Genomic DNA, 18,301 nt, shown 5'->3' on the forward strand with positions numbered 1-18,301 from the left:
ATTGCTGTGATTGGTGTAATAAAAAGATGAATGGCCAATAGCTAGGCAAGGTGTATAGAAGGCATTCCCAGGGAGAGAAAGGAAGAGGAGGAGATAAGGGTCACCAGCGAGACTATGAAGAAGCAGAGCGTGGAAGAAGAGAGGTTAACAGCCACAAGCCACGTGTCAGGATGCAGAGTAAGAGAAATAGGTTGATTTAAGTTATAATAACTAGTTAGGAACAAGCCTAAGCTATAGGTCAAAGATTCATAATTAATAATAAGTCTCCATGTCATAATTTGTGAGCTGGTGGCCCAAAGGAGTCTGACTACAGATCAGAGCACTCACATTAAACACCTATAACTCCAGCTCCAGGGGATCTGACACCCTCTTCTGGCTTCTGCAGGTACCCACCATACATGAAATACACTTACACAGATACACATACATCTCCATCAATAAAGACACTTAACAAAGATGCATACAGAATAGCTGATCAAAGCATAGAAAAATACAAGTGCTATGAACTATTCAAATGCAGTTAGGTTTGGGAGTTCTGCTTTTCATTTTCAGTAAGCTCCATTTCCTTCGTTTTTGGGATGAAATTATAATTTCAATTCAAACTATGTTATGGATTTACTCATTTATAACACTGAGCATAAACAATTATGAACTTTTGATGATCAAAATACTACTATATCTGACTGGGAAAGAAGATAAATAGAGTTTGTAACTTCTAGAATGTTATAAAAGGGAAATTAGTAATAAAGAGCAATTGGTAGTAAGATATACAAATCAAACGTTTATTTTATAAGATTCCAAATTACTTACATACTTCTATTTTTTAAAAAGGCCATAAGTTGTATTTCCTTTTAACAAATACTGTAATACCAGATGTCAAGTAATTCTCTGTAACCACTAAGATAGACGTTATTTTATAAATTACAAAACAGAAGCCAGGAGGTGGTGGAGCACGCCTTTAATCCCAGCAATTGGGAGGCAGAGACAGGCAGATCTTTGCGAATTTGAGGACAGCTTGATTTACAGAGTGAGTTCCAGGACAGCCAAGGCTACCCATAGACACCCCGTCATGAAAAATGAGAGAGAGATAACAAAGCAGGCATGGAGAGGTAAGGAAGGCCACCAAGTGGAGGTTGCTGTCTCTGATGTTAGGTCTAAAATCCTATATTTGGCAATGTGATGAAAGAGTGGACTGCATCAGTAAGCTCTCATCTGCCTAGACTTGTTTTCTTTGGGAAGGAGGAGGAGGTGGTGGCAGCTGCTGATGCTCCAGGCTAAAAGTTTAGCTCAGTGGTAAAGCACTTGCCTACCATGGACAAAGTCCTGCAATAAGTCCTTAGCATTATAAAACAAGGTCCTGTAAGTGCTCCTTTTAGCCAAGTATTGTGGTATACTCCTGTAACCCCAACACATGGGACACAGAGGCAAAAGGATCAAGTTCAAAGTTACCCTCTGCTATATAGCAAGCTTAAGGGCAACTTAGACTATATGAGACCTTGTTTCAAAATAACAATAAAGAAGCACGTTCATGTAAATATTTAGTGATCCAGCTTAACGTGAATGCACAAAGACCACAAGAGTCATTCCCTAACTGTCCTCCTGGCTAAGAAAGACTTTCTAGACTTCTCTTCTCCTGGGCAGAAAAGCCAATGAGGAGCCAGGTAACTGGGGAAAGAAACATTTGCTATAAACCAGTCACTCCTGTGTGCTGTTACTCAACATGTATTTAACACATACACTGCATATAGAAATGGTTGGAACTAATACCTGACTGCAGTTACTACATATCATTTCTATGCTTGTATTTTTATTCCCATATACTACCTGTCCCATATACCTGTCCATCTGTCTGTCTCATTTCTCTCCTCCCTCCCTCCCTCTCTCTCTCTCTCTCTCTCTCTCTCTCTCTCTCTCTCTCTCTCTCTCTCTCTCTCTCTCTAGACGCTCGGTGGCTTCTTTTGTTGCTGGATTGTTCAATATGTCCTGCCACTACACTGTGAGTACTTTGAGAACAGTGGCATTTTGCCTGCAGCCCTGTGCATACTGCTATCAGGCTGTGACTTATTCTATCCTCATTCTAGAAGCAGAACATTCATTCGCACCCTTGATTATCCAATGCGTCTATGACCGTGTCTGACTAAAAATAATCAGGGGGTGCACAGCCATATTGCAGACAGGAGAAACAGGCAAGAGTTCAGAAATGTTACTGGGCATTTCCTGTCCCGTGCTTGTTCACAGTACATGAAAAAGACTGCTACTCAAACAGTGAAAGCATATGCCCCTGTTGGAGGCAGAGGCCCCTAACTGTGCTTTCCACACGATGCTCACATAAATGTTTCAGTCTGTGGGAACACTGAGCTTCACAATAATGGTGTCCATTTTCATGAATGTTTTCCCATGGGAGGGAAGTTTGTAAAAATCATGTAGTTGAAGATGGAGTTGCATAAACAGCTCATAACAAAATAATTTATGCATAGTTTAAAGACATATGGGAGGCTACCTGTAAGTTACACACACACACAGACTGGAGATGGCTCAGAGGTTAAGGGCACTGTCTGCCCTTCCAGAGGTCCTGAGTTCAATTCCCAGCAACCACATGGTGGCTCACAGCCATCCATAATGAAACCTGGTGACCTCTTCTGGTGCATGCACACACACACTTTTGAATACCTATGTATTTTAGAATCCATAGGCCCAGGATTGTGAGATTCTGCAATCAATGCCAAAGATATTATGGGGGTTTCACTGTGATTATGGAAGAAGACACCCTGTTTTTGAGACATACTGACTTGTTTGGAGGTAATAATGTCATCCAGTATGCAAATTTCTTTCAAGTGGTTCAACCAACCCCGTCCCCCAAAAATTCAATTTAGTAGCACCAAATAATATTTTAAAAGATGAAGTACATATAGGCAAGGTATTTGTTTGTGTAATAAGTGAAAAACAAAAAGACATACTAAAAATCAGAGACAGAGAGAAAGAGAGAGATTATTCTTCACTCATACCTAACAGGTGGCTGTCTACATTCATGCAGAATACCCCTGTCATGAAAAATTCATTACATCTTACATTTCAAGGCAACTCACACCCTGTGTACAACATAGTAGGCCAAAAAGAAACTGTGGTACTCAACCTCTGGCCCATTAACTGGCTATGGTTCTACACAAACAAGATCATCTCTATCTAAAACCATCACTTCAGATATTCAGGTGTGGTTTTCTTATGACTACCCTATTTCCTGTCTCCATGTGTTATCCTGTTATCTGGTTTATGGCCTATCTATTATCAGGGTGAGTTGTCCCTAGCACTTCCTGGAATCTGCAAATGATGACTTACTACTGTCCACAAGTGGCATTATATCTGGGTAAGGTGATCTCATCAGAACAGAATCACTCAACTCTCTGTTTTCTATTTCCTGGGCTAGGACCACATGAGCTGACAAATGGCATTGCCTGTAAAGTCAACAAAGCCCCTGCCTTTGCACAGCTTGGGTTTTGGGAGATTCTTAGAGCATGTCTTTACAATCCCTGTATTAAACATCCACCTGTCAGACTAAGCTAATACCAAGTCTATCAGAAGAATCTCAGGCACAGGTCCCCACGAGACAACAGGATGGCAGGCAGGATCAAAACCAGTTACCTCACCTTTCAATTAGACCACAATGTATTAAAGGGCAAAGACCAATATGATCCACGACTCCTTATGCCAAATGCTACAGTGACTGACAGAAGCGAAAGGTGGGTTTGGCTATTCATTGAAACCAGGAGTTCATTTCGAGTGAAGATACGGTCTAAAGATATAACACAATGTCAGCCACAGGGACAGCTAGAGGTAGAGTATGTGCAGTGTGTGTTAATAACAACGCTCTAGCATAGATGCCTAACAAACATGCATTGTTTGTAACTACAGAATTAGCATAGATGCCTAACAAACATGCATTGTTTGTAACTACAGAATTAGCAAGAAGAGTTCAATCCTTTAAGCCAAATGGAAAATTGTTAAAAGCAAGATTGTGATTTTACATGATCAAAAATACTAATAACTAAAGTTACAAAGTTAATACCCTTAAATACAAAGTTGTATCACCCCACGCTGAATTGCAAGAATGAGAAACAGAGTATGTGTGCTAGGGTAGCTATAACTCTGAGAGAGACCTTATTTGCAAAGTAGAAATTACCTTACACAAAACCTGAACCATTCAAAGACTAATCCTATTACCTAAGGCTTTTCTAGTATAAACATGGGAGTGGTTTTCTTTTAAACTGTAGTAGAGAAATTTCTCTGCACTACTAAGGGCTCATACACCTTTTTAAGTGCAATTTTATCTCTGATGTCCATGGCAACTAAACCAATCTATCAAGAAATGAGTGTTGGTGTTACACTACAGTGAGGTCCTCAGGAAGATAAAGCCAGACAGAAATATCCTCTATGCTGAAGAGTATCCTTTCTATACTCTCATTATCACACTGCAACAGTTTTTCTAAAGCCACATCTTCTCACGTCTAGATTTTCCACTTTTCAATTTGTTGTGCATCTGAAAACATTTTTTTTTAACTTGCTATGTTCTGTAAGTGACAATTTTAATAGTAATAAAGTGAATGCTAAGCTTGGATGTGAAATGTTCCCCCAGGTCTCATGAATCTGAACATCTGCTCCCCAGCTAGTAGCTGTGTTTTGGGAGGGCACGGAAGCTTTGAGGTGAGAAGCGTAAAGCTGATAGTTGAAGAATGGGCCTTGAGTTGCACATCCCTGGCCCTCTCTCTGCTCCTGACCCTTTAAAGTTCTACTCACATGCACCAACCACCATGGAGCTACCTGTCATGCCTTCCTGCCATAATGGATTGCACCCCCTTCAAAGTGTGAGGCAGCTTAAAGCCTTCCTTCATTGGGCTGCCTGTGTGAGCATTTTTGCCACAGCAACAGTAACTAACATAAAGCTGCATCTGGACAACGACTTTGTAACGACATAAGCAATACAGACAGATGTGCTGTCATCTTTGCTGCTGCAGAGCTATGTTTACACATCTGCGTCCCTAGCAACAATAAAACCAAATGCTATTTGTGTTAGGCTCCATGCTTACCTTCAAGCATGATTCGGATTTCTTTGTCATGGGTGGCTTCTTTTGCTGTCTGTCCACTCCCATTTACAACCGTAGTGTCAGCATTGTATTCTAAAAGAAGCATTACCAGCTCCTAAATAAACAGAGACATTATCTTAGCTGATATTAAACTACTGCTTTACTGTGTAAAGTCCTTTTCCAAATTACTGATTGCTATAATTTCTAATAGAAAAAAAAATCATGTAAGAATCTTCATGCCAAACCAATTGTGTCTACAACATATGATTCAAATAATTCTGCTAGTAACTGATAATTCCTTAAATAATTCCCAACCCACAATCAATATATAACCAATTTCAATAGTTGTTTTTTTAAAAGTACATTATCTGAGAGCTAATATGATGACTCCGAAGTTAAGAGCATTTGTTGCTTGTGCCGAGGACTGGATTCACTCCCCATTCACTTGCCAGCAACCACATGGTGGCTTACAACCATCTGTAATCCCAGCTCCAAGGGACCCAAGAGATATACATACACTATACATATTCATGCTGGCAAAACGTTCATACAACATAACATAAAAATAAAGAAGTCTAAAAATAGTTGTTAAGTAAATTATCCTGTTATTTTATGAAAACAACTCATGATTACACTAAATATGTAACCAAACAAAACCACAATTTATAGCGAATTCAGTATATTCACTCATTTTAATAAGGCATGATAAGAATAAGAATTTCTTGAACACTTACATTTTCAAAACCTACAGACCAAACCATCTAGTGTCTGCAGCCATTGGAGTCTTGGATCTGCCTGCATCCCCCAGGGTAGAGCCTTGGACCCGTACCCATCAGGAGAGAAAGAGAACCCACCTGCACCCACTGGAAGAAGCGATGGGAACACATTCAACAACAGAAAGACTAATATGACACCACCAGAGTCTAGAGATTCTACACCAGCAAGACCTGAACATTCCAACACAGATGAAGCTGAAGAAAACAACTTTAAAAACAACTTTATGATGATGATTGAGGCCTTCTAAGAGGAAAAGAGAAAATCTCATAAATAAATGGAAGAAAAAAAATCAAACAAAAAAATGCAAGAAATAAAGGAAAAGACAAACCAAAAAAAAAAAAAATGCAAGAAATAAACATATCTCTTAAGGAAAGCCAAGAAAAAACAAACAAACAAACAAGTAAGAGAAACAATTCAAACAGTTCAAGACTTAAAAGCTAAAATAGAGACAGACAGTAAAGAAAACACAGTCTTAGGGAATGCTGGAAATAGAAAATCTGGGTAAATGATCAGGAACTACAGATAGCATAACCTGTCGGAAGCTGTCTTTGCGGGGCTACAATGGGAACCAGCAGAGAGGCCCCATGCTCATACCTGAGTGGGGGTGTGTGGATGAGGGAAAGAAGTTCATACCTGAGTGGGGGGAGGGATGAAGGAAAGGCTAGCTATAGATGATAAAGAAAAGACAGGGAGACAGAATAAAAGTCAGGAGGGCAGATCAGTCAATACTGAATTGCCATGAGGTTATTTTTCACCACACTTATATATCTTATCCAAAAAAGGGGAACACGGTATCATGTATATGGAACACACAGACTTTTCTTCCTCACTTATTCTAAGGATTCAGTAACCACACCTTAGCTTCAATTTTTTGTTCCTTAGCCTTGAGGATCAGGAGTAGCCACACCTCAAATTCAGGTCTGTTGTTATTTAGAAAAAGACAGCCAAACATCCTACTGGAGCCACACCTTTGACCTAATTTAGGTCTTAGGTCTTGCTGAGGACAATTTTGAACTCTATGTCCTTGTGCCAAGATGGAGTGCAGCCATCTTTATGGGCACCTGACAATAACCAACAGAATACAAGAGATGGAAGAAAGAATCTCAGGTGTTGAAGATAAACTTAGAGGAAATAGATTCATCAACTAAAGAAAATCTTAAGTTCAACAAATCCATAACACAAAATATCCAGGAAATATGGGACACTGTGAAAAAACCAAATCTAAGCATAATAGCTATAGAAGAAGGTGAAGAAACCTAGCTCAAAGGTGCAGAAAACATAATCAAAAAAGCCATAGACATGCCAATGAAAGAAGTTTACAGATACCAAATAGACTGGACCACAAAAAAGTCCCCTTGCCACATCATAACTAAAACACCAAACACACGGAATAAAGAAAGATTAAGAGCAGCAAATGAAAAAGGCCAAGTAACATATAAAGGCACACCTATCAGAATTACATATGACTTCTCCATGGAAACTCTGATGCCAGAAGGTCTAGGATAGAGATATTCTACAAACACTAAGAGATCACAGATGCCAGCCTAGACATCTACAGCCAGCAAAGCATTCAGTCACTATAGATGGAGAAAACAAGATATTCCATGACAGATCCAGACTTAAACAACATATCCACAAATCCAGCCCTACACAAAGTACTGGAAGGAAAACTCCAACCCAAGAACGCTAACATTTTAAATATTTTCTAAAGCGATTCAAAGTTTATACTGAAACAATTTCCTGAAGTCAATATTCAATAAAGAGTATGGTAGTTTGAAGTAAATGTCCCCCATAATCTCATAGGGAGTGGCACCATCAGGGTATGTGGCCTTGTTGGCGTAGCTTTTGCCTTGGTGGAGGAAGTGCATGACTGAGGGGACAGGCTTTGAGCTACCTATGCTCAGGATACCACCAAGTGTCTCAGTCGACGTCCTGTCCCCTGCCAGATGTAGGACTCTCAGCTACTCCTCCAGCACCACATCTGTCAGCACGGGGCCATGCTCCTGCCGTGATAATAATGGACTGAACCTCTGAACTATAAGCCGCCTCCTCAACTAAATGTTTTCCTTTATAATAGTTGCTGTGGTCATGGTGTCTCATCTCAGACAGAGTGTATTACTCATTCTTACCCAGTGGTTAACTTTTGGGACTTCAGTATGACTGGTAATGTACTAATATGTAAGTCTGGTATCACTGGGTCAGCCACACAACCTAAGACAACAGATACGGAGGAGACTGGTGCATGGCCTAAGACACACAGCACCTGGCAGGGTGACAATACTTCATTTCCAGCCCCACACCAAGCGCTGTGCTAACGTCTACTGACGGCCCCTGAAACACACGGAATGAGACCCTGTCTGCCCTATACTTTTCATCTTTCCTTTAGACCATAAAATCTCCTACAAATACTTAAGTATATATAATATAATGAACAAAATATATCTACTGTCTTAGTCACTACATGATAACCACAAACATTTTAGTCTATGTCTTTCCAACTGGTGTTCCTCCAAGTAAGCTTGGGCCTTCCCATGTAGACCACGCTGACCTCAAAACAACCTTCTTGCCTTGCTTTTTGTCCAGCAGGTAAGGCCATAGGAAATACATAAGGAAACTTCTTTTTTTTATTAAAATACTAGTATTTTAATAAAGGGAATTTTTAGACACTTCAGGATTTTGTGTCATTTTAGAGGTAACATTTCATGAAAATATTTCATGGGAGAAAATGAACCCAGAGAGTGATAAGAATTACTAACAAAATTGTATGGGTGGTGGTGTACACCTTTAATCCCAGTACTCCAGAGGCAGAGGCAGGCAGTTCTCTGAGTTTGAGGCCAGCCGGGTCTATAAAGCAAGTTCCAGGACAGCCAGAGCTACACAGAAAAACCCTGTCTCAAGAAACCAAAACAAAACAAAATTATTTACAAATTGTGTATTTGGTAAGAGACTTGTATATAGAATATACAAAGAACTTTATAACTAACAATAAGACAATTCAATCTTAAAATTCAAAGAGCAGGGTATAGCAGCTCATACCTATAAACCCAGCATGTAGGAGGCTGAAGAAAAGGGGTCCTGAGTTCAAGGCCAATCTGGGATACATACTGACATCTTGTCTCAAAGACAAAAATATATAATTTTTAAAATAAATAAAATGGGTGACATAGCATTTGAACAATCTGAAGAGAACATCTGAGCCTCCCTGTACCCTGACTTCCTAAATGAGGGGTTCCTCCAGGTATGGAAGGCAAGCTCTCAGAAAAAAATAAAAAAACAGCTAGTGCCAGGACAGACACATTGTTCAGAGTGAAGATTAGAACAGCAGAGAACAACCCAAGGGACCGAGCTGCCCCACTGACATCAATGAGACTCCCAAAGGACAAGTCGGGGATGATGCTAACATCTCAGTGGACAGAGTGGCTTTTGTTTTCAGGGGCACTGCACTTGAAAACTGTTGTGCAAGCTCAACTATGCTTGTCTCTGACCAATGCAAGGCCTTCTGTAATACTGCTGACACAAGACAGTTCCCTGTCACCTCCTCATCCCCTGACCTGGAACTCCTCCTCCAGTCCTGAGCTGTCCCTAGTGCTGGAAGAAAGGTCAACTCCACTTCCATTTCCCTCACAGAGAAAGAACTTTCATTAGTGACTTTGTGTCATCTGCTAAACCTTTCACTAACTCCCCAAATTCTTTGTATTAGTTATTGCCTTTAGTTATGTATTTAACATGTAAGAGGTCCTACAGAGAAAACTTTCCTAGATACCAAATACTACAGGCAGAGTGCGAACCCAGCAAGTAGGGGGTGCAGGGGGTGGACCTTGGGTTCCCTCCTCAGCATTAGGAGTGGGGGCAGGCACTGAAAAACTCTGACAAAGAGAAATCTGGCAAAACTGGAGCGGGGATCATGACATTCACTGGGACAGGCCCGGTAGAAGTGGGAATTTTAAAAAGCCAAGGAAATGACTGATGGATGAAACTAGATAAAAAGCAATGGGTATATTCCTGATTCTTGGTGCAGATGGCAAGAAGGGTCCGCAGTGTGGATTTTGAGCACTAATGCATGCAAATTCTGCACAAGGATCCAGTGTGGGGGACAAGGAGTCCCTTTTTAGACACACGAGACATCAGAGACCTGAAGCAGTACAGAGAGCATGACAGGCAGCTCAGGAGAGGGACTGGATGCCTACAGAGAAGCATGGGGTGAATTAACAGATCCGAAACAACCCCCTAGGAAGAGCATTGAGGTGGAACATTCTAGAGAAAAGAGGAGGCTAAGAAAAACATGGAGAGATGGGCCTACAGAAAGAACCATCAAGCAAGCAGAGAACCAGACAGAGAATACACCTACTCCTCCAGAGAAGTGGTCAGTCATCAGACTAAAACAGGGAAACAGATGCCCTGTGACCCAGCGACCCCCCAGAGAATCCAGCTGAATGATGGACCCAAGAACCAGATAAGAAAAGGTACCAAGGAAGCTGCTAGGAGATATTTTTTTAAACTCAGAGCTGAGGCAAACTCCTGCTCAAGGCAGGCTCAGTGGCGACTGTGGAGAGTAGAGTTCAGCGCCTCCGAACTGCCACCCCTCTACTCCATCTGCTTACTTTCCTCAGCCCTCTAGCTTCTTATAGTTAGTGTCGGCTCCCCTCAGTGGAGGGTGTCATGTGGTCCATTTTGCTCCCTATACCTGAACAGCACCCACTTTTGAACACTTACTCATTAATAAAGATATTTTGTTTCACATATTGCTGGTCAAGAAAATATCTGACCAACTTGTTAATAAGTCAGCAGACTAAAGGCTATGCTTTCTGTCTCATTTCTTGGTGTCCCATGAAAGGTGGAGACTACACAACGAAGGTGACAGGAAAGTTAACACAGTGGTTGAGTCATGCCCCCAACTGCCCTAACTCCACTCTGCACATCCGCTGTCAATCACTCTTCATTGAACTATTTATTATATTGTTATCATCATCACACAAATCATCTCAGGTGAAAAAAGAGGAAAATACACCCACATTCCTTTCTGATCAACTTACTACAAGTAATTCGCATGGCATGAATAGGACACAGTTCTTTGGCTTTACTATCTCACAGAATTGTGCTGTAATATATACTACTGAATATAAGAACATCTCATCACCCTCAAGAACCCCCATATCCACAGACAACTGCTCCCCACTCTGGCCCTTTGCCCACATACCCTGACAACCACTCATCTACGTTAGGTCTCTATGGATTTGCCTCCTGATATTTCCATGAAAGAATTATACAATGTTTTCAGTCACAGGATGGAGGTTCTTCTGTTTGGGTATGTACCAGATCCTCATTCCTCCATTTCTGAATGACTTTGTTGTCTGAGCACCACACCTTGCCTCTCCATCAGAAACTGATGAACATTTAGGCTTTTGGGTTTTTATTTTTTGTTTTTGTTTTGTCTGTTATGAATGATGCTAAGAATGTTACCATATTGATTTTTAAAGCTTTAATATAAAAAGGTTGTAAATTAAAAAAAAAAATCACACATGAAAATTAACCAGACCCCAAAGACTGTATAATTAATTTCTACACAATTAGAATGAGCATTTGAATTTTAGAGCTTCACATTGGATTTTACTCTTTCAGTAAGGAATACATTTTTATGAATTTATCCACTATCAAAATTGAAAATCCATTAACAGAGGTAGAACTACAAGAACAATGAGCTTTATATCTACATTTGTAACTTATGTTCATTGCCTGCGTTCCCTAATTTAAACAATCACAAAACTCTGTGAGGTATGGACTACTATCAGACCTCTGTTTAGAGATCACATACCTGGGCCAGAGTTTTATAAATGTGTTACATGTTTGTAAGAAAACATATTAAACAGATACAAAGTGTAGCCTTGTATACTACATAAATTCAACGAAGTTTATTCTACAATGACTATCAGCAGTCTAGTTCTACTCAAGTTAGATAAAACTGGACACATAATTGATTTTACTTCTGCAATTTGGCCATGAGACACAGCACAATTGACTTTGGTAAAGGGAGACTGTGAGGAAAGAAGCGTAATAGTTAGTTCCCTGAATGCGGCTGGAAAGCCTGGCATGGTATAATCCCTCATGAGGGTGAGGCAGGAGGATTACCATTCAAGGCCATCCATCCTGAGCTACATAGCAATTCCAGGCTAATGTAGAACACAGTATGAGACTCCAAATAGGTAGGAGGAGCGAGCTGGATACTTTCTAGAAAAGATATCTCCATGAAGCTAAACCTGAGGGTGGTCTACATAAACTTTAAACAATTTCCAACAAGCTGGGGACTTAGTCTCATGACTTCAGTGAGCTCTGCCAACAACCCAAATGAGCCTCCAAGTGGCCCAGAAAAGAACACTCCAGCTAACACACTAGAGTTCAGTCTCGTGTTGCCCTGAACAGAAAACACAGCTAGGCCCTGCACAGATTTCCACTAAATTCGTACAATTATCTGTTACATAGCAATGAAACCAATACAGATTTGTAAGCAGAGCTGTCTGATGACTCTAATGACAGGGAAGATGCTCGTTGCTAGTGGCACTTTCAGCTGATCATGAGCCACCGAATCTCAAAGGTTCACTTCCCAGCTCCCCAGTAACAAGTATGGCCAGGTGACTGTTCTAGTCAAGGGGACAAGCACAAGTGTCATGTGGTAGTTAGAAGCTGGAGATAGATACCACCTCATCCAGTTTCGGGAACTGAGTCAACTCTGAACTATTTAATCAACTATTCACTAAAGGAGAAGGCAAAAACTAGATGGTAAAATCCTACACTATTCCCAAAATGGTCACAGAGAGCCCTCAAACATGTCACATACACGGTCTGATCTGATAGCACAAGATAAAAGTGTCATCAGGGCCTTTGTCACAGGAAAAAGTATCACCCTCACAGCGTATGCACTGGTCCACAAACATAACCAGTTGGCATTTCCCCAGTCCCTGTGTATAAAACTGGTGCAGACAAATTGGCTATTATCACAATCATTACATGGCTTCCATGGTCTGTAGCCAAACAGAAGGTCTTAAAACTGCCCTCTTCCAGCCACTACCCAGGACAAACCAAAAATGGTAACCTATGTGGGAAAGAATGGTAGAGCTAGTACCATTTTTAAAAACTCAAGAGAAAGCGTGGGGATATATCATATCGGTGGTAGAATAACGCAAAGCTTGTTCAAGGCACTGGGTTTGAGCACCAGCATTTGTCTAAGAGTTCCTCCATATAACATTCCATCCTGCAGGAAGCTCTTTAGACAGGAAGGTAAACAACTCCAAACAGCTCTAGGAAGTCGGCAAAACCGAGCAGATTCACGAAGCCCCTCCCTGCCAGAATGAATAGTATAAGCTGAGAGCCCTCTCAGAAGAGCAGAGTCCAGCAGCAAGGAAAAGCTGCATAGGGCAGACCAGCTACCCGGAAGAAGTAGGGGCCAGCCAAGCCGTCCGAAAGAGGGTTAGACAGAGACACTTGGAGAAGGCACTCTCCACCTGCTGAGCTGCCTGCAGGCTGTCCAGCGTGTTCCAGCTCTCCCAGCTTTTGTGAGCTGCCTCCAGGCTGGGGTGGACTCTGTGCAACAGCTATTTTGAGGCATCTCTGCTCCTGTAAGTAACCCCAATAAAATGCACTGGTTCACCAACATGAACTTTGATGGTATTCATATCTGGTCTTCATAGTTTGGTCTGTGGTGAGTTCCCTATCTGGTGTGTGTTGTATCCCCCCCAACCCCCCCAGGAAAAGTTTTGTCACGCAACAATATTTCAGATCAACAGACATCAGATACCCTTCACTGGGGAGGTGAGGAGGTATGTAGGGGTGCACTGGTGACGCTTCCTACCACATTTCCATTTAATTCACCCATCTGCTGCTACCACGGACACCAGGCGGAAAGGAGAGGACGATGGAGGACTTCCGCAAACTCAGCCAAATACAAGTCTCAATGACAGCCGCTCTGCCTCCTGTGCTGTTTGCTGGAGAAAGAGACCTAGCGGGTGGAGCACAACAACTGATACGGAAAGTCTATTCTTTCCTATCCCAATCAGGAAAAAGATCAAGGACAGCCTGCATTTATGCAGGCAGCAGTATACATTTACAGCTCTGCCGCAAACCTCTGGGAACCTGTGGGATCTTATACCAGGCTACTCCATCAATTAGAGTGACTTTACGACACACATCTAGAGGGGATGAGATTAATCTTGAGAAGAATCCAGGGCGCTGCCGTATCACTCAAAATTTTTCAGATCAGTGGCTGAGTAATGCTAGGATATTTCCTCAAGGGCAAATAGCAGGCTCACAAGATGATTCAGCAGGTAAAGTACTTGCAGCCAGATGGGATGACCTGGGTTCCAGCCAGGGTTCACATGGTAGGAGAGAATCACTTCTGTAAGTTGTCTCCTGGACTGCCCATATGTGGGGAGGGCTGAGGTACATGTGCCTCCCACAGAAATACAAATAAATAAATGGAAATGTTTAAAAAGCAAGATTCTGGAATGCAGTCCAGAACACCTAGTGGCCCTAATTCAATTCCCAACCCACACATGTGCGCGCGCGCACACACAGAGAAATTACAATTCCCAACCCACACATGTGCACGCACACACAGAGAGAAATTACAATTCCCAACCCACACATGTGCACGCACACACACAGAGATTACAATTCCCAACCCACACATGTGCGCGCGCACACACACAGAGAAATTACAATTCCCAACCCACACATGTGCACGCACGCACACAGAGAGATTACAATTCCCAGCCCACACATGTGCACGCACACACACAGAGAAATTACAATTCCCAACCCACACATGTGCGCGCGCACACACAGAGAAATTACAATTCCCAGCCCACACATGTGCACGCACACACACAGAGATTACAATTCCCAACCCACACATGTGCACGCACACACAGAGAGAGATTACAATTCCCAACCCACACATGTGCACGCACACACAGAGAGAGATTACAATTCCCAACCCACACATGTGCACGCACACACAGAGAGAGATTACAATTCCCAACCCACACATGTGCACGCACACACACAGAGAAATTACAATTCCCAGCCCACACATGTGCACGCACACACACAGAGAAATTACAAGGGTCAAGCACCAGCAAGCAAAAATAGTCACCGTCTTAGAGGCAGCTGGCCCTGATCATCTGAAAAGGCTGAACATAAAACCTGGAGGGGCAACTCTCACACAGACAACATACAAAAGCCAGGGGTAGTTTCTTGCTATGGTCTTGTCTACTTGTTTGTTCATTTACTTTTGAGGCAGAGACTTCCTATGTACTCCTGACTGGCCTGGAATTCCTGATCCTTACCCCTGACTGGCCTGGAATTCCTGATCCTTACTCCTGACTGGCCTGGAATTCCTGGTCCTCCCTCTGACCCTCGGCGACAGGGTTACAGAAAAGCATCGCCATGCATGATCTTGCCCAGTGTGTGCAAACAGGCAAAGGTGTGAAGAGAATGGTAACCAGGGCTGACAATAAGTCAGACCCCAGGAACCCTGTCACTAGTGAGAGGTAAAGAATCCCGAGTGGATGATAGGCAGGGAGAAGCTGACTCTTGTGTGGCAAGAGCCACCATCTTCCAACCGCCTTCCCACAGAAGCTCCTCCTGGGACAGGCACTCGAGCAGCCTCAAGTTGCTGCTCCCACACATGGATGAGGTGGATCTGAGTTGAACAAATGGTGTTGTGGGAGAAGCTTTGAATCACGGCCAAAGTCCCCCGAAGGAATAAGATCTCTGCCTGCAGCTTTGGGAAGTGGCCAGGAGCAGCCTTCATCTGCAGCACCTGTACAGGACAACACACAGAGCCACGCCCCCAGAGCAGGTGACTCCAGTCCCTAGCACTACAACGCTGTAAGACCCCTCTTTTCTAGAGCTCCCCACACAGAGGCTGATGTACCTGGTGCTGGTTTGAAAGAAAATGACCCCCCCCCACACACACACAGGGGCTGGCACTATTAGGAGGTATGGTCTTGCTGGAGGAGTGTGTGACTGTGGGGGCGGGCTTTGAGGCCTCTTTTGCTCAAACTTCCCTCAGTGTGACAGTCAGTCAGTTGACTTCCTGCTGCCTTCTGGTCAAGATAGAGCCAGCATCACATCTGTCTGCACACTGCCATGCTCCCTGTCATGATGATAATGGACTCAACCTCCGAAACTCTAAGCCACCGCCTCAATTAGATGTTCTCTTTGGAAGAGTTGCTGTGGTCATGGTGTCTCTTCATAGCAATAGAAACCCTAACTAAGACACATCCCAAGAGACTGAACCATGGCCTGACTCTAGTCTCTGTCCATTCCCAACTCCGCCACCCTCCCACATGTGTGACCCCTGCCTCATACTGGTCTCCACCTCAGCTTGCTTCCAAAGAACAGCTGGCAATGCGCCCATCTCTATTTAGGAACAGCTGGTTATCAACAAATAAAACAACATGGTCAAGCTGCTTGGGAGGTACACCACCAATCTTAGGTGCACAAGGGAATTCTTACATAAACTTGAGATCGCATATCATTCTGTCTGTTAGGATCTATAACTCCTTAGGGATGCTATACAGAAAGCATTTATTTTAAATTTACTTTCAACTCCTCTAAAAATGAAGGTCAGTGTCACAATCCAAATATTTACTATACTTACTTATTAGGTCACCATTTTAATCAATTACAAAATGTATAACAAAACTTTAGAATTCTAAATGCCTCTGAAAAATAAAGGAACACTAAAATACAAAAAACAAAAACAAAAAATCTGTTATGTTGATTTCTTACACTAGGGGTCGCTAACATATCAAGAGAAGCCAAAGTGCACTCAAACTTTGGGGAGCTGAACTTAATATTTTTTAAAGTAAGAGGATTTAAAGCATTTTTGGGTTTTCCCCCCCCCAAACTTAAAACTCAATATTCTATTTAAGTCAATCAACTTTAAGTTTAAGATATTTAAAATTATATTCATAATAAAGGATTACAAGATATTTGGGCTTTGTGATTACAGAAGTTAAACTTTTTCTGTCTAACCTGATCACACTTATTATTATACCCATAAGCTTAATACTTGTACATGATATAGCCATTTACTTTAACTAAATGTTATGTGAACATAGTTGGCTTTTTAGACCAAGGCCCAATTTAGCATGATCACACATTCAGAGTTCAAGAAAGTAGCTGGGCACAGATAAGGAACTCAGTGGAGCTAAGGGATTAGAAATGGGCAGCGAGATCTGTGCTGCATTCATGAAGGACAAAGTGCCCTGTGCCAATTAATTCCTCCGGAGCAGGGTCGATGAAGCAATAACTCCAACACGAGGTATAAAAAGCATGGAAAATTCTGAACTGTGTCTGGGAAGCCTGGCAAGGTAAAGCACTGCCTGTCAGCTGCACTTGAGAAACAGGGAGAGGTGGGAATAAATAGAAATAGAATGTTCTGGCTTCCTCAGAAAAGGAGGAGGCGTCCGGGGCCATGAAGAGAAATTGTTAAGTAATTCATTCCTGACTCAGCAAGGGTCACATTTTGTGTGTTGTCTTAAAAGGGGAGGCATCCGTCTCAGTTTTAGTTAAGGTTTCACACCTGGTTCAAAAGTATCAACTTGTGACCCAACAGGCAAGAAGAGATTAATTCACAACATCCCAACACACTTAGGTGAGTTCCTGGTGACTGCTAAAACACATCATCAGAGGATGGAAAGTGTGGAGCAATATGACAATCTTTAAGTGATGACAGCCCATAAACAGTTATGCGGCCACAGGAAATGCAACCTGTGTTACAACTTACTTACCAGGCCACTTCTATCACGATAGAGAAAAACGATGCAAATATGAGATGAGGTGACTTCTGAGTGCAAAGACATAAGAGTGTCCCTGAACAGATGACTACAAAACTACCTACATGAACCTTTCTGTGGTACTGGGTGTCCACTAAGGACTCAACAGACCGAGAGAAGTAGACAGGCAGCAGGAGGTGCTGGATGATGGTTTCCGGTGGCAGCCCCAGGGGTCACCGGACTTGTAGCTGAGGCCGTTCCCTGGCCCGACTGTGCCAAGGAAGCCTGTCAAGGGCAGAGCAGTCAGTGACAATCAGTAGCTTTGCTGCCACGTGAAACTGACCTGATTTGGAACAAAGCACAGAAACCTTCACCAAAAGGCATCATTAGAAAAAACAGCAACCTCAGTCAGAAACCAAGCCACAGAACATGACAGCATGAGGCTGCTTTTCCTAATAGAATATGAGCTTTCCAGTAGTGTCTAACAAACTGCTACAGACCTAGAGTTTTAAAACACTGCACACTAGTCCTACAGTTCCACACTTCTAATTCATTCATTCAGAAGTACAGCTCCCTGGATGGAATCAAAGCTGTGGAGGGCTGGATCCTTCCGGAAGCTCCCTGGGGAATCTGTTTCCTGTTTCTGTAGCTGCTCAAGGCCATCAACAT

At 42.4% G+C, this 18,301-nt stretch overlaps 1 protein-coding gene across 1 annotated transcript in view; it reads right to left on the reverse strand.

Annotated features, from left to right (window-relative positions):
• Osbpl1a (oxysterol binding protein like 1A) overlaps positions 1-18,301 on the reverse strand; it is a 168,162-nt gene that overhangs the window by 136,841 nt on the left and 13,020 nt on the right. Inside the window, exon 5 of the mRNA XM_051202119.1 lies at positions 5,082-5,193. Within this exon, the coding sequence (XP_051058076.1) occupies positions 5,082-5,193 (112 nt within the window). The remainder of the gene's footprint in view (positions 1-5,081; positions 5,194-18,301) is intronic.

The sequence above is a fragment of the Phodopus roborovskii genome, unplaced genomic scaffold, assembly GCF_943737965.1.
Source record: "Phodopus roborovskii unplaced genomic scaffold, PHOROB, whole genome shotgun sequence".
Classification (NCBI taxonomy): domain Eukaryota; kingdom Metazoa; phylum Chordata; class Mammalia; order Rodentia; family Cricetidae; genus Phodopus; species Phodopus roborovskii.